The 21305-nt window shown below is 48.0% G+C and overlaps 1 protein-coding gene across 2 annotated transcripts in view; it reads right to left on the minus strand.

Annotated features, from left to right (window-relative positions):
- LOC119168082 (kunitz-like toxin PcKuz1) overlaps nucleotides 1-21305 on the minus strand; it is a 29219-nt gene that overhangs the window by 5552 nt on the left and 2362 nt on the right. The window contains exon 2 of one of the 2 annotated variants that reach the window (XM_037419507.2): nucleotides 19817-19843. The exons of the other annotated variant lie outside the window; for it this stretch is intronic. Within the exon in view, the coding sequence (XP_037275404.2) occupies nucleotides 19817-19843 (27 nt within the window). The remainder of the gene's footprint in view (nucleotides 1-19816; nucleotides 19844-21305) is intronic. 2 annotated transcript variants of the gene reach the window in all.

The raw sequence follows: 21305 nt of genomic DNA on the forward strand, positions 1-21305 counted from the left end.
TGACTTTGAGCGTATCTATTTAGCCGCCTACGACGTTTGGCTCTTTTGGCCCTTTCAATAATGGCATTGGTACCAAACTTGGTATGGCATAACATGACTGTATGAAGAACATATTTGACTATACTCATAACATGGAAATCACGACATGTATGTTATGAATGTCATGTTTTATACATTTCATGATCTTGCAGCTCTTGTGGTGGTTTCCTTCACATGACATATTGCAAAACTTGTATGGTATGGTATGATTCCATGGCAAACATAAGTGACAGACCCTAACATGAAAATCATGACATCCGTGTCATGTAACAACATGAATACATGCAAAGTTTATGATGCACTCGCGACCGTTTCGCTACCGTCACATATACTAAATTTGGTATTTCGCTACGTGAACAGATGACGAAGGCATGCGACTGGGGGAAACATGATGAACATGAGTTGCATGTCATGTACCGACATGACTACATGCTGTGCTTATGATGCGCTCGCGGCCGTTTCACTAGCTTCAGATATGCCAAATTAGGTATTACGTGACGCCAACATATAACGAAGGTATGTGACTGGTGCAAACATAATAATCATGAGTTGCGTATAATGTCAGAACATTACTACATGCCACAGTCAAGGCGCCGATACATTTCGACGTGACGCGGTGCGCGTGCTCACCGGTGTTCATTTTGTCGCGTCACGCTGGCGTTGCCACGCCAGGCGCCAGTCCTGCCATTTACTCGCAGGCACGCACCACCCTGCGTTGCTTTAACTCATGCGCGTTTCAGCACGTCCGGCGTCCCTCCGTCACGAAAAGAGGGAGGCGCAGTGTATTCTGGGTAACGCATCGGCGCGAAATGCAGCATGTCGCATTTCGCACCAGTCGCCATCGGGCCGCGCTGACGGACGCTGGTTGCGCTTGGCATCAGGCTATAGAGTGCTCGCGTTTTGCTAACGTAGCGTCGCTGTGCCCAGCGTGCGCGTGCGTCAGAACTACATTGGAGTATATTGGGACCTTCATGATGCGCTCGCGGTCCTTTTGCTAGCTCCACATAAACCAAATTTGGTGTTACACGACGTCAATGGATGATGAAACATATGACTGGTGGAAACATGATAATCCAATAGAACGCGTGTCATGTAAGAACACGAGAACATGCCACGCTCATAGCGTGCTCGCAGCCGTTTCGCTAGCTCTACATATACTAAATTTGGTATTACGTGACGTGAATAGATGACGAAGGTAAACGACACATGCAAACATGATAGTCATTACACGGAAGTCATGTACGGCTTCATTTACCTCCACCTCGTAAGGTAGTGCTGATTTTGATTGATTGATTTGTGGGGCTTAACGTCCCAAAACCACCATATGATTATGAGAGACGCCGTAGTGCAGGGCTCCGGAAATGTTGACCACCTGGGGTTCTTTAACGTGAGGTAGTGCTGATTTTAAAGTGACATATTAATGTTTCTTATTCGTGCTTCGCATATCAACGATTCCCACTGTACGTTGGATCTCCCAATTTTTTTAGAGGGTTAGAGATGACATGCTCACGTAATCTTGATACGTCCTATTCGCACCACTTTAATTTTTCTCTAGCTTTAATATCTTCGTTTGTTGCTACTACTGTTCTTTGAAAAAGATTGGCTTGCATGCAAAATCTCTAGATTGGAGGTCTTGATGTCCACTAACTGCTGTATTTATGTTGTAGTTAGGCTATTTTAGTTGCTCATTAAAGAGTTACTAACACAAAATTTTGGGGCCGAGATAGCCCGCGGTATCGATTCTCGTGAACATTCGTATATCATCTGCAAGATGTCAACAGCGAATATAGCTTGGAAGGTGTTTTAAATTAATTTTGAAGTTTGCGTGCGTGACTGACTCCATAACGCTATAGACACACTCGGAGGTGACCCCGAGGTGACCCTCTACTTCCCTCACGTCACCACGCTGCGGTCGACAAAACAAGTTATGATGACGTCAAATCCGCCTTCTTTCTTTTGCCGCGTTAGTTCCTGAAGTCTATATTTCTCGGCGGCTGGTTGTGAGTGCGTGGCCGTGGCGCACGCTTAGAAAGTATTGCGTTTGGCGATATTCCAGTCTAGCTTTCTATTCGAAGGTAATTCCTGATGTCGACCATGTGGAAGTGCGTCACAGCTCTGAGTGCTGACATGGCCAAGAGCTGCACACGCTAGGTGGCGACAGTTGCATCCAGTTTTTGGAACTCTCTCAAATCAAAAGTGAAACTATGTGGTAATTATGGGCCTGTAATTAATTATCTGTCACGTGCTGCAGCAAACGATGTGTCGTGTCATGACTAACAGGCCCCCAGCAACGCATTGCAGCAAAAAAAAAAAAAAAACGCGAGGCCGAAGTTTTTGTGTCAGCACCCCTTCAAAGCATCTTCCTGCTAGCCCTATCGACTTTATTCCATCAGACAATGGCATTGAACATACGACACCTTCAATAAAGCTCACAAATCTGTTTACATGCTTCACGGAACTCGAAAGCGGCTGCCTGCTTGTTTTGTTTACTTTGGAATGCACTGCAGATAAATTTTTAGGCTCAGCAAATACGACCCATACATTGTCGTGCTTTCCTATCTGTTTAAAAACAATAGCCTTTCTTGAGATACTTCTACGCAGAAATCTCGGTCATGTATGCCTTTGCTCTTTTCCTATCTGTCACCCGATACAAAGTACTGTGGGCAAAGTTTAACCCCTCCCTCAACGACCAGAAAGCTTGATCTGGTTTCTACGTTCACACATACTAACACTCTAAACAAACATTGGCACCGTATCTGCATGTTTTACTGCGAATGTCGTCGAAAGACTATAGTCTTCCGTCTGGATAGAGTGAACAAAACGTTTATTTGATGTTCGGCGCGAGAAAACAGCTGAATTGTATTCTGGAGGCGCTGTGTTAATGAGTCTCAATCCGTGCAGCGAAGTCGAACGAGCGCATTTGTTAGAGTTACTGTATATGCTACCTTTAGGTAGCAGAGTTGCGCCACTGCTTTCCGGGCGCTGCTCTTCCGGCTTTTGACGATTACAGCCACGCTATTGGCCGCGCGTCATCACATGGTCATGGGTGGTTCAAATGCACTGCGGAGAAGCCAAGAATACACAGACGACGCCGATCCTTCACAGTATTATAGGCGTGCTGGCGCCCTTCGCTCAGACATCGAGCGCATTCATCACGAACACTAAGTACGCCCTTCACAGACACTGGGCGCGCCCCACTGAGACGTCTCAAGGGCGTTGCTGCCACAGAGTAACATAGTAAACGTTCTCTATGGTGCTGCCCCCTTCTTATTCAGCGTCTCAGCTTGTAGGCATGATCGGAGCAACGAAGTTTTGCTCGTACCTTGAAAAAATAAATAAAAATAAAGCGAAAAAAACTGGCCCCATATTTTCATGTAGTCTGCAAATCGTGGAGACGATGTAATCTGCAATGTCGTCGAAAGACGATAGTCTTGCGTGTGGAGAGAGTGAACAAAACATTTATTTGATATTCTGTGCAAGAAAATCGGTGAATGGTATTCCGGAGGCGCTGCGTTAGAGTGCCTCGAGCGTGCAGCGGAGGCGAATGAGCGCATCAAGTCACATCACACGTGAGACATGAGTGCCATCTGGCAGTTCTTTTTGGAAAACAAAGCGTATGGCCCTGAGACGGGCGTGCGCACCCGTCTCGGAGGTGATATGGTGTAGAATGCAAGGCGACGGGTAGGTGCCACCACCGTGTCGTTTTAGCAAAGCGTTAGAAACACTCGCTTTTCCGTGCAAGTGTTGCATGGTCAGTGCAGCGTGATAAGCGCTACGGTCCTTATAATTACTTATGCATGCCTTTTTCTAGTAAAAGGCGAGCATGCAGAATATATTTGTGTTGTTATGGTGGCTCAGATATGCGCGATGATTGTTTTTTAATTAACAATCGCACACGCATGAACGCTGATCCTTGAGCAACATCGGTGGCCGCTGCTGATGGGGTCGGCCATTCGGAGAATCGGTTGGTGCTGTTTAGAGTACCCGGTTCGTGGTAACGGTGGACAAACAGACAAAAGAACAGACAGACAGACAGACAGACAGACAGATCAATGTTTTTGCGTGGAAGGTCTCGAAGAAAGACTATCATCTTTAATAAAGCAACGCTAGTACTCTGAAGTACGAGCGCTGCTCCTACGCGGGTGATGAGTGGCTTTTCCCGCAAGACTTTTGAATCTAAGATGAGGGAGGCGCTGTGATCACCAGAGCTCGTGGACACGTTTCGCATGGGCTCTGCGGTTTCACCTTGCTGCGTCGCCTCAAGTTCCCTTTTCTACGTCTGAAAAGTGACCCAACGCTCTAAGACGACACCAGGCACCGTTGGAAATCACCACTTCACACTGGCAAGTTGTTGTTTTGATGCTGTGAACGCAACGCGCCATGCCAGACTACGCTAGGCCGCCTTGCTTACCCTAACCACGGCGTCGTTGCGACAAGGAGGAGGAAGAAACTTTATTCAGAGAGAAAAAAAAATTGAAATGCAGGCAGTTTGGTCGGCCCTCAGTCCAGGGCTCCGCTGGCACGAGCGGCTCGCTGGACCTGGTCAAGCAAAGCTATTTATTTGGCTCTGCTTGTCCTCGTCCGCAAGCCATGCCTCCCACTGCCTGTGAAACATGTGTGGTTGCTTCGTGATGTGTGGGCTGTCGATGTGTGTGGGCCTCTGGGTGCACTCCCATGTTATGTGGCTGAGTGTTGGTACTTGTGAACACCACGGACAGGTGTCTTTATATCTTGCGGGCGGGATATATTCTACTTAGATGGTACAAATTGGGAAAGCTATTGGTTTGTATGCGTCTCCAATCCCTGCTTTGCTGGCTATCCAAGTCCTTATGTGGAAGCCCATATTCCTTTCGTTGCTTCCTTTGTTGGAGGAGGATGTCACGCGAATTGGAAAGAGGTTCAACGTCGTGGCCTGCCGTCGCTCGGTTGGTGATGCCTCGAGCTATACGGTCTGCCACGACGTTCCCCTCCAAACCTTCGTGAGCAGGACACCATATAATGTGATGGTCTCCTGTTATGGGTTTATTTAAAAATTTATACGCTATTTCAGGTAGCGTTCCTCGGAGAAACATTCGGCATGCCGCCTGTGAATCGGAGAGCACAACCACTGATTCTCCCCTGATTTCTGCGTTGGATATGGCTATGGCTATTGCTGCCGCCTCTGCCACTCGTGTGAAACAAGTTTTAACCGACGCCATTGTGGTGTGATTTTGTGCTACAATTGCCACTACATGTGACCCTCTGCTCGCTTTACTTACGTCTGTAAAGACGGCTTCTGAGCTATTCTGAAATGCTTTGCGTAAGGAGTCTGCTCTCGCTTTCCTCCTTCCTGCGTGATACGTCGGATGCATATTTCTGGGAATAGGCGCTACAGTTAAATGTGTGCGTTTTTCCGCATCTATTAGCACCGTTTCCTCGTCACAATATAACGGTCGCAATGTATATCCCATCTTTTCCAGAATTCTTCTCCCATGATAGCTTGAATTGAGCCTTTCCTTTTGAGATAAAAGCACCGCATTCGCATACTCCTCAAAGGTATTGTATATGCCCAATTTCTCTACCCTCTTGGTTTTGGCATTTTCCGGAATCCCCAATGCTACTTTGAATGCTTTCCTTATTATTGTGTTTATTTGCTTTGTCTCCTGGTTTGTCATTGTCTGGTACGGTAGCGCGTACGTAACTCGGCTGATCACAAATGCATGAACGAGTGCAATGGTTTCTTTCTCCTCTAGTCCCATTTCGCTATTTGCTATCCGCCTGATCATCCGGGCCACATTCGCCGTGGTTCCCCGTAGCCTTTGTAGTGTGTGTGACGTTCCCGAATTTCCTTGTATCCACATGCCAAGCACGCGTATTACATCTGCCTCCCTGATTTGTCTCCCATCCAGCAGTACTGCTACCGGTATTAAGTCCTTTTTCTTTGCGTATCTTGCCCTAATTCTAACCATTTCAGTTTTTTCTGGCGAGCATTGCATTCCTGCAGCTGTCACGAAAGCTTGTATTTTATCTACTGCCTCCTGGAGGGCGTTTTCTTTGTCCGCATAAGAGCCACCCTTTGTCCATAAAGTGACATCGTCTGCGTAAAGAGCTGCTCCTAGACCTTTTATATTTTCCAGCTCACATGCGAGATTTCTCAGGCCGATATTAAATAGTATCGGGGATAGCATGGCTCCCTGGGGGGTGCCTCTATTTGGGTAGTCGAAGGTTTCAGATGTAACCGAGCCTAAAGAAATGGTAGCTTTCCTGCTTGTCAGAAATGACCGGACATACTCATATATTCGTTGGCCGCAGTCAATCGATTCGAGGCCTTCCATTATCACCTTGTGTGATATTGTATCGAATGCTTTCTTGATATCTAGTGCTAGTACGAATTCGTCGCTTGAACCTCTGTTTGGGTTCATGACGTCATTTTGCAACAACAGGAAAACATCCTGGGCCGATACACGTGGTCGGAAACCGAACATATTCACCGGTAGCAGACCCTCTCTCTCTACATAGTCTGTCAATCTAGTCAATATTGTTTTTTCAAAAAGCGTACCCAAGCATGAGGTAAGGGAGATTGGTCGGAGGTTCTTAATATCTCTTGGTTTCCCTGGTTTTGGTATTAACATGATGTTTGAGTCCTTCCATTCTACTGGAAGGTTTCCTCCGTCTACCCATACCTTTTCATTAAAGAAATCCGTGATTCGTCGAAGGGCCGCATCGCTCAAATTTCTAAGCATAGAGTTTGTTATTTTGTCTCGTCCTGGGGCGGTATTCTTTTTGAAAGACTGGGCCGCCGCATAAACCTCTTCAAATGTTATGGGAGCGTCTAACTCTGGTTGTTCTTTTCCTGCATATTTGCCATGTACCACTTCACATGCGTCTTGTCCGACATATAATTTCTTGACTTCATAGATAAGTGCGTCATCGTTACCTTTAAATTCATTCTCCAGAATTCTTAAAGCCCTGTTCGTCATTGTTTTTGTTGCCCCTGGATCGATCATACTCCTCAGGATGTGCCAGGTCTTTTTGGTTCCTAACGTCCCTCTAAGTGAGTTACTAAATTGCCTCCAGTTACTGTTATTTAGTTGACGTGCGTAGTCATTGGCTTCCTGTGACAACTGAGCTATCCTTATCTTCAATTTGCGATTAAGCTTTTGCTTCCGCCATCGCTTTGTGAGGCTTCTCCGCGCGTCCCACAAATGTAGCAGGTGCTTGTCGACTGCTGGGATTTCCACGCTTGTTTCTATTTCCTTTGTCACTTTCCTGTGTGCCTCCTTTATCTGTGTCACCCAGTTACCTAGATCTATTATTTCCCCTTGGTCTCCTACGTTCTCCCTAAATTTGTTTCAATCAGATATTGTCGCTTTCCCCATTCTTCTTGTCGTGGCGGCATTAATAGTTATTCCGAGAATGTAGTGGTCGCTTCCCAAGTTTTCTCCGAGGTGCGCCCATGAGACGTTTCCTTCAGAATTTGTAAACGTTAAGTCCGGTGACGTGTCTTTTGTTAAGCTATTCCCGACCCGTGTCGGTAGGTCTGGTTGTGTAAGTTGGCAGAGATCATACCGTTCAACAAGGTCTACAAGGAGTTTGCCCTTAGGGCTGTCCTGCTTATATCCCCAATTTATGTGTGGCGCATTAAAATCCCCCATGATAACTAACCTGTCTTTCTCTTTCAATAAACCCATCGCATGTGCTATAATGTTCTCAAAGTCGGCTCGTCTCTCCTTAGGTGGGCTATATATATTGACCCCCACTGTTTTTGGTCCTCCACGTTTTTTGGGCCACACTGTTATTATCTGGTGTTGCACTGCCTCATTGCTCACGTAGCTGACACTCAATGCGATATCTTTTTTGGTAAATGTCGCCACTTGCGGGTACTTTGGGTTAACATGTCTTATGTACCCTCTCAGATTTATCTGAAATTTGCCTACTTCCTGAAGGCAGATTATATCAAGATGGATTGGAGATGCTGCAATGAATTGTTTGAAATTTTCAAGTTTTGTTCTCAATGAGCAGCAGTTCCACTGCCATATTTCCGTTTGCTCGGTCTTTTTATTGTTACGGTGTCTAGCCATGATTGGTATTCTCGGAATCTGTTATTCCACTTTCTTTAGGTTGTCTGGTGGGGGCACCCGGGCTCTGACAAGATCTCTTGCGAGGATTCTGTGTGTTGCTCGACTGGTTTAGTAGTGACTCCAGGCGCGCCATTCGAGACTTAACCTCCTGTAGTTCTGTTCTAAGTTGTCTGTTTTCAGCTACTACCCGCTTGTATTCTGGGTGTTCTGTGATCGTTGGTGTAACGGGTTTATGTTTGGTAGTGGGAGATACGGCTTGCGCATAGCTTACCGCGTCCGCCTGTGGGTTGCTATGTGCAGGACACGCCCCCGGTGGCTTGCTTCTCGGAAGGGCTTGCGCGTTCGGATTGTCCTGGGAGATTGCTCTCGGCGTCGAAGTCGACTTTGGATGCCGCCGTCCTGGTTGTCCTGTCTCCACGGCACGGTTTTTCGACGGCGTGCGGGTTCTGGAACGGCTCTTTCGGGTCCCGCCTCGTCCGTACTCCCATTCTGATTCCTCTTCCTCCGACTGAAACCAGCGAGGGGCTGGCTTGTGTGGTTTTTTGGGTGGTTTCGCTGCTTGCTTGCGAATAGGCTTGAGGCGTTTCAGACAACTGCGGTCTCCAGTGATATGGTTTCCCGTGCAAATTGCGCATGTCGGAGTGCAATTATGGTTTACTTCGGGGTTGCGCATTCCACAGGTATGGCACACGGGTGAGTCTGGCTGCGGACACACGTCGGTGCGGTGGCCAACCGCCCCACACGCTCGGCAGAATTGGACGGTGTTACGAAAAGGAATACACTCCTTCTCACCTCCTCTGTAGTAAACATATCTTGGTAGAATGTCCCCGAAGAAAGTCAAGACGGCACTCTGAGAGTCTCCCAACATCCGAGCGTCGACCAGCGTCACGCACTGGGTGAGAAAACGGATGCTCGCTTTGATGGTCTCAGACGGGGTGTGCGGCTCTATACCGTGAATAACACCTTTTTTGGTTCCTTCACCTGCCGTAACGTAGACCTTGACCGGGTGTGGTCTTCCGTTGATATTCAAAGACGTGACGCCTCTCATCGCCATCGCGACGGTCGTGTCTGGAGTCGACGCTAGCGCAATGTTGGACCCCGGTCGGATGCGGAGAATAAACTGATCCCACCTGACTTTTCCTTGGCAAGCCTCCACTATAGCGTCGGAGATCGCTTGGGTGGTCACATTCCTCAGAGGCAGTCCCTGGTGAGGTCGGAAGACTACTTTCAGATCGTCCTTGGGTAGTGCTGGGGGCCTCCGTCTTGTAGGTCGACCCCGGTGCTTTGGCTGGTTGTCCGTCGTAGGTCTGCTGCCTGCGGAGAAGTCCCCTCCTTGGATGCGGAGAATAAACTGATCCCACCTGACTTTTCCTTGGCAAGCCTCCACTATAGCGTCGGAGATCGCTTGGGTGGTCACATTCCTCAGAGGCAGTCCCTGGTGAGGTCGGAAGACTACTTTCAGATCGTCCTTGGGTAGTGCTGGGGGCCTCCGTCTTGTAGGTCGACCCCGGTGCTTTGGCTGGTTGTCCGTCGTAGGACTGCTGCCTGCGGAGAAGTCCCCTCCTTGTTGAAATTTCCGCTCCTTCGCCTGTTTCTTCTTCGCTCTGAGCGATTGGGATATTTGCCATCCCTCCTCTGTGTGGTCGGTCTCCGTTGGGGCGGAAAAATCTGCGGCGGCGTGCGTGGACGCCGCGTTGCAGTTCCCAGGCAGTGCTGCTTCATCCCGGTTTTGCGCGGCAAAGTCCATGACTTCTTCACCCAAACCTGGTTCGGATTGTCGTACGGACGCTGTTTGCGACTCCCCAGTCGAGTTCACAGCCGTCAGCAACCGCGGCAACGCCGTGGTTGTCGTCTTCGGGCGAGCGTCTCCCGGCGTCGTCGCTGCCGCTCCTCTACTGGACGCTAGAGGTAGCGAAGGCTCCACATGGGCGAACGAAGAAGTGGCCGTAAAAACAAGAAAAATGGTTCGATTTCAGTGAAACTGGAGTCCACCGATACCGGAGCATCTCCCCTACACGCCTGTGGCAATTTCTGGACGATTCAAGGGTTGAACCATACAGAAAAGACAAGAACATACGGAGCTCGATGTGCACGCGTCTGCACTCATCGGCATCCCAGCAGCGTCTCTCTCGTTGCGACAAGATGCCGCCTTTCTCTGTCAGCATTCGCTTCCAGAGTGCGTCCTAGAGACGAAAATGGAAGTTCTCGTAACAGGAACGCCAATAACTGATGAAGAGTCTAATGACGAATCATGGTCACATACTGCGTTGGCCCATGCAACGCCGATATCGCCGTCCTGAACCCGAGCACCGCTCAGACGCGGCCGACAATGTGACCACCGACAGCAAACGCTGCAAGCAGACTCCTTGCCGTGCACGGCCACCGCCCACTCGAAAGCGACGCCCACTGCCACGGTTACCGCCGGAAGACTACAAAATAGTCCTGCCACCGCAGGGTTCATTACACCTAGCTGACCTGTGACCAGCCCGCCTCTCTGAAGCCTTGTGCGCCACTGCCGGATTCTCTTCACCCGCAGTCTTTCACACCGACCTGATGTGCATTCACCGACCAACAACACTATCACTGTCAGCACGCCTGAACTGAACAGTGCAATGGCTTACCTGAAGATTACCCAACTAAAAATTGCCGACCAATCCTGTGCCATGGCTGTGTATGCCCCTGCATCAGACAGCTCGGTTAGAGGCATATTATTCAATGCTCACAGCTTCAAAAGCGATGACCAAATTTTCAACGAGCTTCGCGCCCGCTATCTACATCGTAAGCGCTCGGCGATTAGGGAAGACCAGATATTTCGTATTAACCATCGCTGGTCATCTCCTACCCAAGCATGTCCGCTACCTTACTTTCACGCTCTTGATATTTCCCTTCATAGAACAAGCAGAGGCGTGCTTCAACTGCAGACAAACTGGTCATAGGACCGACGTGTGTCGGAAGCTGAAACATGATAACTGTCGTCGTTGTGGCAAAAGCCACCCACAACCTACCGACAGCAAAGAACTCACTTGCCCGGCGCAATGCGTCGTTTGTAAAGTCGGCCACCTGTCATGTTTTTGTTCGCGTTTGAAAAGTGCGCCACGCCATCAGCCTCAACCAAAGAGGTCGATGAAGATGACGCTCGGTTGCGGCACGTGTGGGCGTGAACATTTTGAGCCAATAAGGTGCCCCCACGGAGATTTGGGAGAACCACGGGAGAAGAACAGCGAAGCCAGGCAGACGTGGCCGAGTCGGGACCGAGTGAAGAAGGTGGCCAGGGCGTGGGAGTAGCGGCCAGCAGAGCTCCTGCATCAAGGTCCCAGCGGGCTCCAACCTGGACACAGAGCTTCTTCTCATCACTTGACGTGGGCCAGGCTTGTTCTGGTCTGGTGGCGTTGGCCAAAAAACGCCTCCGGCGTCGTGTACAAGCTGTGGCTGCCGAAAGCCGAAAGGTCACTGACTTCGACCAGCCCGACACTTCCTACCATGCCAGTCAACCACGTGAGCGTCTCAAGCTAATTGCCACTCTTTCCCCTGCCGCACGAGTGCGTCTTCACCTTTACTCGGTCGCATCAGTTGCAAGCCCCGCATCACCGCTGTCATCGTTTGTGTGAGTTTGTCCATGCCTTGGTAGCACAGCTTTCGCTACAAGCACTGCGTCCCGCTATGTTGTGACAAGGCGTATTTTCCACTGAAGATTTATGTTCATGCAGTGTTCACGTCTTTAGCCGTTTGTTCTTCTTGCTAACCTCCCTTTAGTTATGTATTCTGGGTTCTTTGTGTGCTATTTGTCTTTTAGATGTTTCTAAATAAAAGTAGTGTTGGGGATTTGGGTGGAAGCAAATGGTCTCGTCAGCTCATTTCCCGATGATGGTTATGTCATCGGTGGTTTTCGCTTTACACGAACCTACATGAGAGCATGCCCGTTAAACAGCCGCGTGACAATTGGCTTCCGCGACAGGAGGAGACCATTTTTACCACTTACTTCTCCACACGAGAACACGAACATGAGTAGGGCAGACCTAGAGGAGTTGGCAATACGCATGGGTCTAAAAGGCAATGAAATGGTGGCTTGGTGTGAAGAATGCGAGAGGCGCATTCAAAAAGAGATGGAGGAGGAAATGGAGTTTGAAATAGAACCGAGAAAGAAGGAAAATGAAATTGAGGAGCTAAGGCAAAAGACGCTTCAGATGCGGCTGAAACTGGCAGGGGCCGAAGCGAGGGCGCTAAAAGGTAGAAACTGGCGAGAGGAGTTTCGTATCTGAGGTCCAAAAAGCGGGTATTCGATATGTGCTCCAATAGTAGGGCGTTTTCTTAGTAATTCAGTCTCTCTTTACGATGGCAGACTTGAGAACGCCTGTGATGAAACTTTAGGCAGAGATTCCTTACAAGTGGACGGCAGAGTCGAAGGGAAGAGCGAGGGTGAGACTAGTCGAGGTTTGGTGACCGTGATCAATATGGCTTCGCAAGAAGTCTCTGAGAAGGGTCAGGCGAGTTCCCTGTATAGACATGTGGCTACGCGAACTAGTGCAACGGAATGCACAATAATAGAAGAGGTACGGAGTCCTCTAGACAACCCCTATGAAAGGGCGATTGATGTTCGCATAGAGTGCACATCCGGAAACCAAGGGGCAGTCTCTAGAAGAGACGCCGATTCTTCCGGCGACGAAGTAACACAAGTGATATAGCAAGGAGCGTATGCCTTGAAGGTAACTCTGAGGCGGTTGTCGTGGAGCCATCCTGCGTAACACTAGCAGATGTAAGCAGTGGCGCACGCATGGTCGAGGAACATAAAATAACTCGCCTTAACGTGGCACAGTGATTACGTCTTGTCAAAGTAGAGCGTGCAGCGTTCCGTACGAAAAGCAGGAAACGACTACAAAATCATTCAGTTTGAAAAACAAAAAGAAGTTAATGAAGGAGCATGTGACTTGTGTGCAAGCCAAGTAAAAAAAAATGGCAGCATATCCCCAGAGTGAATGATGGGGAGTGGAGCAAAGCATTCGTACGTCCATTCGTTCTTGCTTCCGTCCGTTCCTGCGTACGTCTGTGTAACCGTCCATGCATCCATCCACCCGTCCGTGCGTGCGTCTGTTCGTGCGTCCGTCCCTGCGTTCGTCCATGCATCCGCGCCTGCGTCCGTTCATGCGTCCATCCATGCATCTGTCTGTGTGTCCGTTCGTCCATCTATTCAGCACTCCAAGTACCACCATCTCGCATCTTTTGATCATATATTCTCCATATAGAAGCACCGCCATCCAGCGGACATTTCAAGGACTAAACGGGAGGTGGCACATGAACACTTTCTTACGGTTTGCGCTTCGGGTTTACTTCCCACCTTTAACGACCTCGAGTTCATGGTGTATACTAGTTCACTCTATTCATGGCTATGCGGACCAACGCTCGCTAAACCTTTCTAAAACCAAGGAGGTTACACCCAGCGAGTATAACGTAGCAACCCTTTCTTGTCAGATTGTGCTCAATGTACATGCCAATAGCTGCTAATGGGGATCGCAGCGTGCGTGTTATTTACAGGCCAAATGCTCCTGTCTTTCATTCCCCCTTAGCAGCCATTAACATGTGCGTTGAGCACTATCTTTTATTGTTCAACAACGCACAGAAGAAATCTCCCACCGGAACCACCTTTGAGGTCAAAATCGTAAGGACCGCTATTTCGGGTATGTGCCACTGGTGGTTCCGTAATACGAGGGACGCACAAGCCACGCGATAAGGAGCTTCGCCCCTAAAACTCGGAGGGGTTTGCAGCAGTGTCCGTCTGCATGGCGCCAGGTGTAGTGACAGATGCCGCTGGCAGGGCTGACGACCATGTGGATAAAATTTTGAGGCAGAACTACAGGCAGAGTTCTGATCGGAAATGCTGCAAGGTTTTCGTTTTGCATTCATATGAAAGAAACAATTATTCTGTTCGTCTGGTGTGGGACACTATAACCTGAGAGTCGAGTTTAAATATTCGGTCGCTGCATCCGGATTAAGACCACATGGACAAGGACTTACATTGTTTGTAAATATTCTGTGTTTAAAACTCTAATTTCACAAGAATTGTGATTTTTTAGTGTTCGGCAGGACGCTGTAGCTTAGCTGTGAACTGTGTAGTGGACTTTCAGTAGGTTTTGTGTGAACGTATAAGGTAAAGTGGATTGATTGTAAGATTATAGTGAACGTTGGGCAGGATATGTGTTGTGTGTGGTGAAACGCGCACTTATCTGCAGCTTTTTTATAGCAGAAAAGACTTTCCGAAAGAGGGGCTTTTGTGATGTTTTTGTGCGCGTTTGAACAGTGCGCCACGCCATCAGCCTCAACCAAAGAGGACGATGAAGATGACGCTCAGTTGCGACGCGTGTGAGCGTGAACATTTTGAGCCAATAAGTTGCCTCCACGGAGATTTAGGAGAACCACGGGAGAAGAACAGCGAAGCCAGGCAGACGTGGCCGAGTCGGGACCGAGTGAAGAAGGTGGCCATGGCGTGGGAGTAGCGGCCAGCAGAGCTCCTGCATCAAGGTTTCAGCGGGCTCCATCCTGGACACAGAGCTTCTTCTCGTCACCTGACGTGGGCCAGGCTTGTTCTGGTCTTGTGGCGTTGGCGAAGAAACGCCTCCGGCGTCGTGTACAAGCTGTGGCTGCCGAAAGCTGAAAGGTCACTGTCTTCGACCAGCCCTACGCTTCCTACCATGCCAGTCAACCACGTGAGTGTCTCAAGCTAATCGCCAGTCTTTCCCCTGCTGCACGAGTGCGTCTTCACCATTACTCGGTCGCATCAGTTGCAAGCCCCGCATCACCGCTGTCATCGTTTGTGTGAGTTTGTCCATGCCTTGGTAGCACAGCTTTCGCTGCAAGCACCGCGTCCCGCTTTATTGTGACAAGGCGTATTTTCCACTGAAGATTTATGTTCATGCAGTGTTCACGTCTTTAGCCGTTTGTTCTTCTTGCTAACCTCTTTTTAGTTACGTATTCTGTGTCCTTTGTCTGCTATATGTCTTTTAGAGGTTTCTAAATATAAGTAGTGTTGGGGATTTGGGTGCAAGCAAATGGTCTCGTCAGCTCCTTTCCCGATGATGGTTATGTCATCGGTGGTTTTTGCTTTGCACGAACCTACACGAGAGCATGCCCGTTAAACAGCCTCGTGACACCACCTAACCGGCAGTCGCAACTGTAAATACCGATTCCTGAAAAGGAAGCTTCCAGGAAATGACAAGAGCACCGACAAAGCAACTCAGCACCTTTCCGACTCCCAGACCGAGCATACTAATACTGACAATAACAACCATCAAGAATCTTTCCCGCCGCTTGATGGAAGGAGCACCAGTGCTACCGAACCTGACAACGGTGCCCACTCCCGATCCCCGCCAAGGACCCGGGATCACCACAACAGACTTCTGGCCGTTCCACACGAAAACAGCGTTGCTTGGCACTTGGCACATGGACAAGCAGCAACAGCCACAGACGCAACCCTTCGGAAATAAGCAGGGGGAGGGAGTTGGCAGAACAGGTCATACTATTGCAACAACATTTGACAGCCGCTAACAATAAAATTAAACAATTGAAACGCAAACAAGCGCCCGCTAGCGCCACTATTACGAGCAGTACCGAACAGATCATGGCCGTGCCGCGCAAAATGATAACACTGCCACAATGGACGTAGACACGCTCAGGGACACAAAACGTAAGCCTGCCGAACCAGCAGCCGTAATTACCACCGCAGACTCGAACGTGTCACAAATCAATGACCGAATTGAAGGCTAGAATTTCTATTCGAGAGGATGTCTATAGGGAGCATACAACTTAAAACCAACAACTCGCTGAGAGTATCGGTGCCCTTTGTATGGCTCTCGCTAATCTTACAGATCGCTTAGATTCACTTCCTGCTCTGATCGAGAGTGCAGCTATGGCTGACGTAATCACACCACAGACACCGTCCTCAATTCCCACGCAGCCCATGGCTCACAAAAGTCCCAAAATGCCCTCGACCCAATATGTCAGGGCAACGCCCTATTCACGAAAAGATGACCAACGTGACAAGCACGCTCTTCTGGCAGTGGAATTGCAGGAGCTACCGCAACAAACGGGCAGCTTTGCAATTTCACCTCCAATCCACCGACCAGTCCCCTGATATCCACAGACCAGTCCCCGGAAATACTAACCATGAGCTAGATCGAGATATAACCAAGGCAGAAATACGTGCTGTTTTGAATAATATTCGTACAACGGCTTCCCCAGGAGATGACGAAATTTCTAACAAAATATTACCTAATCTAAACGATAAGTCTAATAAGGCAATTACTGACCTTATGAACAAACATTGGGCGTCTGGGACACTACCGTCAAGTTGGAAACATGCTCGAGTAGTATTTATTTTCAAGCTGGGCAAGACATTGAGTATGGAAAATTTTCGGCCTATTTCTCTTACATTATGTTCAGGGAAAGTAATGGAACACGAAATTCTACGACGACTAACAGCTTATGCAGTGTCGAGGGACCTGCTACCCCCCATGATGGTGGGATTCCGCCAGTAATTATCCACACAGGATAAATGGCTGCACCTTCACAATGATATAATGAATTCTACACACAGAGCGACTACCAGGACCGTCCTGGGCCTGGATGTCGCTAAAACATTTGATAATGTGTTGTATGCTACTGTACTTGACAACTTAGCCTAAATGAATGTCGACAGTCACGCTTACAATTATATCAGAACTTTTCTGCATGAACGCATGGCTGAACAAACCATCGGCGACCTCAAAAGCAACAAAATCACCCTTGGAACACGGGGCACTCCACAAGGAGCCGTGTTATCACCATTCCTCTGTAACATTACGATGCGTGGCCTGCCCGTTCTTTTCGATGAGATCCCACACATTAGGCACTCACTGTATGCTGATGATACCATACGGACCTGCACAGACTCAGATGGGCAAATCTGTGATGCCTTGCAAACAGCTGCCGACACTGTACAGGAGTACGTAAAGAAAGTGGGCATTAGTTGTTCTCCCAACAATTCCGAGCTCTTATTGATGAGACCAAAAAACAAGAAGAATGACCCTTACAGTGGAGCGAACTCCGCATTCAATATTACAGTAAATGGGAACGTTGTCCCCCCTGTTCGTACAATCAGAGTTTTAGGAATGCTCATCCAGCATAACACTCACATAGAAGCTATTAACAAGTTACAGGCATCCGTACAGCAAATTACTCGGCTACTAAGAAGAGTGGCATAGAAAAATTAGGGAGTGAAGGAATCTGACCTATGCAAGTTAATTCACGCTTGTGTAATCAGTCGAGTGACCTACTCGTTCCCCTACTACCAACTCAGATAGATGTGGAAAAACTATACTCCCTAATTAGACAAAAATATAAACGTGACCTAGGACTTCCCAGATACGCAAGCACTGAAAAAATACTGCGCTTTGGCACCCACAACACAGTGGAGCAACTAATAGAAGGGCATTTAACTCCCCAAGAAGAAACGCTCTCACGAACCAAAGCAGACTTTCACATACTCAACCATCTCGGTCGACGCACCAGTTGCACGCTCGACAACAAGGTTATCTTGCCAGCGGCAACTCGTGCAGACATTATAATTAAACCCTTCCCAATATATGCTGTCAGGAATACATGACGAGAGACGAAAGGCAAGAGCAGGAAACCTCGCAAAACAATTTCAGCATCGCCCAAACGTTCTGTATGTTGACACCGCTCGACAAGTGAGAGACCATTTCACCATATTCGCGGGGACCGGCAATGGGGAACTTAATACTGCAGCCACCGTAAAAACTGCCTCAGCGTTAGAGGCAGAAGAAGCCGCCATCGCGCTGGCACATTCAATTCTGGCTACCAATTCCATCCTGAGTGATTCGAAAAGAGCGCTCATGAATTTCAAGATGGGCTGTGTTGGGCTGATCACGGCCAACATTATCAAAAATAAGAAACTAGGCAATAAAATACAACTTATGTGGGTGCCCGTTCACGCGGGGAATCCAGGGAGTGAGGCGGGCCACCGCGTAGCCCGAGGTTTAATCGACCGGGACGTGGACCCCTCCGCCCTGGATTTCCCGCAGGAAGGGATCACCACGTATAACAAAATTACAGCGTCTTACCGAGAGAACCACGAGACATACGCGGCTCCGCAGGCAGATATGTGAAGGGAGCAGGCCACGATCTGGAGGCAAATCCAAACTGATTCCTTGCCCAGCCCTCATCGGCTGTCTAAAATTTATCCAGAAGCGATTACACCAAACTGCCGACATTGCACCTGCGTGAAAGTTACCCAAAATCACATCCTTTCGGATTGCGAGGGTAACCCCCCACAATGAACAATACTGCCAGCTCCCTCCCTCGAGGCGTCGGAGTCGCTCCTGTCGTCAGCTGACTACCGTCTTCAGGCAGAAGTGGTTAAGTGGGCCGAAATAGTTGTGGCAAGCTTTTGGCCACCACCCTTCAAACCACCGGCAAATTAAGCTGACCGACCTTGCTACGCCATGAATAAAGTTGTTTCTCTCTCTCTTAACCTAAGATAGCGTACCTTGGCGCAACTATGCTACCTAAAGGTAGCATATACAGTAACTCTAGCGCACGTTAGATTTACTGGCAGTCTTAGAAAACGAAGGAAGGCGTGCGCGCCTGTCTCGGAGGCGGTAAGGTGTAGAACGCAAAGCGACGGGCAGGTGCCACCACTGTGTCGTCTTAGAAAAGCATTGGAAACACTTGCCTTTATGTGCATAGCGTTGCAAGGACAGCGCAGCGTGATAAACGCTACGGTTCTTAGAATTACTTATGTATGACTACTCTATAGTATAAAAACACACATGCAGACTTGTTGTTATTGTGCCTCAGACATGCGCAACGTTTGCTTTTTAATTGACAATCGCACGAGTATGAATGCTGAAACTTGAGCAATATTGATGGGCGCAGCGGATGGGGTCGGATTTTAACCGTTTGAGGTATCGTTTCGGTGGGAAGACAAATGCACAGGCAGAAAGACAGACAGAACAAAATGTTTGCGCCGAAGTTCCTTAAGAAAAAACTAACGTCTTTAAAAACACATATTACACATATTTTGGCGCAACATCAATACGGGATCGCAGGTAGTATGTTACTTTATTGCTAAAGTGCACATATTCTCAATTCTAAAGACCGCATGCTTATTACGCGGCGCTGGCAGCGCGACGCTTTGATCGAAAAACAGGTGTTTCCAACGCTGCCGCCTACCAGTGACTTTGCGTTCAAGAAAAAACTCCGTTTCTTGAAATTACTGCTAGTTGGCGTCCATATCTGACGCAGCGCCTAGTCGCCAATTTTCTCGTGCAGAACGTCAAAAAAAAAAAACGGTTTATTCTCTTTATCGAGACAGATGACTGTCGTCTTTCGACGACCTTCGGCAGCGCGCAGATCCGCTGCCATTTTTTTTAAAGTTCTGTGGTAACCAGCGAATCTAAAGTATTGCAATGGAGTTTAATGTTATGTCTAGTTTAGTTTCCTCTTATTTATTCCTTTCGCTTACCTTTGTATTTTTAATCGGCACAGATGTAGCTGACCATGGATGGAAATAAAACTGCCGACTCGGGCAAAAAAAAAAAGAGAAAGCGACACGTCAACAACTAAGTCATTGCAGCATTCCTAGAAGTAATTTATTTGCAGCCTTACGCAAAAATCGTTCGAGAAATGAGTTAGGGCAGTGGTTAAAGATAAATGCTATCGGCACTCACCTTCAGGGTACGTGCAAGTCGGAGATTCTGCAGAACATAAAGAAACAGAAAAGTTAACCAAAGAATGCGTCATTCTGATTTTACCCAGCGAAGGCGGATTACTAGCGAAGTTGCTTAGCGCGCCACATGGAGGTGACTCAAAGTTTTTAAGCATAGCCTACCGCTCATCTTGAATCTAAATCTGAAATGCCAGAGCAGGAAGTCCCGTTTGAATATAATGTATGCACCTTGAAAGCTAGCCCCGCCGCGGTGGTCTAGTGGCTAAGGTACTCGGCTGCTGACCCGCCGGGCGCGGGATCGAATCCCGGTTGTGCCGGCTGCATTTTCAATAGAGGCGAAAATGCTGAAGGCCCGTGTGCTCAGATCTGTGTGCACGTTAAATAAATCCCGGTGGTCGAAATTTCCGAAGCCCTCCACTACGGCGTCTCTCATATTCATATGGTGGTTTTGGGACGATAAACCCCACATATCTATCCCAGCTAGGCTGCCCCTGGCGCTAGTCATCCGTTACCCACGTAATGAAGCTGTAACATGAAAAGTAGAAAGAGCACGCGTGGCAATATGCGAGTCCACTGCAAGCAGCGCATTTTCTAGAAAGGGCGTTGCTGTAACACAGTGTAATAAGGCAAATTAGTGTTCTACGACTCAGGAGAGCATTAGACAATAGGTACGAATCAGGAAAGAATCAGTGAACAACACGCGCTAATAAATTAAACTAAAAGGACTTCTACTGTTAATTAAAGTAGAATGGCGGGGAAAGCACACATGTGAAACAAACTTTCAGCAGTAGAACACTACCGGTCTTGATCTACAGGACATCGTGTTTTACTATTTTGCTAATATATAAATACAACACTGTTATTATAACTGCCCCTCGAAATAACCAAGTTGCTAAGGAAAGACACTATTCTGGTTTTAGTGTTAAACACTTTCTTCCTATATGACATAAACTTGAAGTACGATGGCAAAATAAGCAACAGTTGAGAATCCGATTACTTATTTAAAGCCTTCATTGTCTGCTGTAATAAATTACTGTCACAAAATCATTGATTGAATAAAGAAATGTAATCAATTTCTTTGGCGTTGCTTTCCTCGAAGAACTTAATTCTATAAAACAATAGGCAAAGTTTACTGATACCACAACAAACTACTGTGGCTTACGAGGTACGAGGCTGGAGGCCTGCGTGAAGGTTTGCGTGAAGGCTGGAAAGCTTACTGTGCTTCTGCGACATAGTGTTACGTACTGTTAACTCTAAATAAGAGTTACTATCAAAAGGTTCCGCTTATAGTGGCTTCAGATGCTTAGAGGTGACTTCAGTTTAGTCTAAACGGGAGAGAAAGTGGTACAAAAACCAGCGAAAGCGTGACTGTGCGTATGTATGGTGACTGTTGTGCAGGTTATAGGCCAGGTGAATTATTTAGCGAATGATAATGGGCATATGCGAATTGTTAATTTCAATACCAAATTGAATAAGAACCGAATAATGAT

The sequence above is a fragment of the Rhipicephalus microplus genome, chromosome 3 (assembly GCF_043290135.1).
Source record: "Rhipicephalus microplus isolate Deutch F79 chromosome 3, USDA_Rmic, whole genome shotgun sequence".
In the NCBI taxonomy this organism is placed as follows: domain Eukaryota; kingdom Metazoa; phylum Arthropoda; class Arachnida; order Ixodida; family Ixodidae; genus Rhipicephalus; species Rhipicephalus microplus.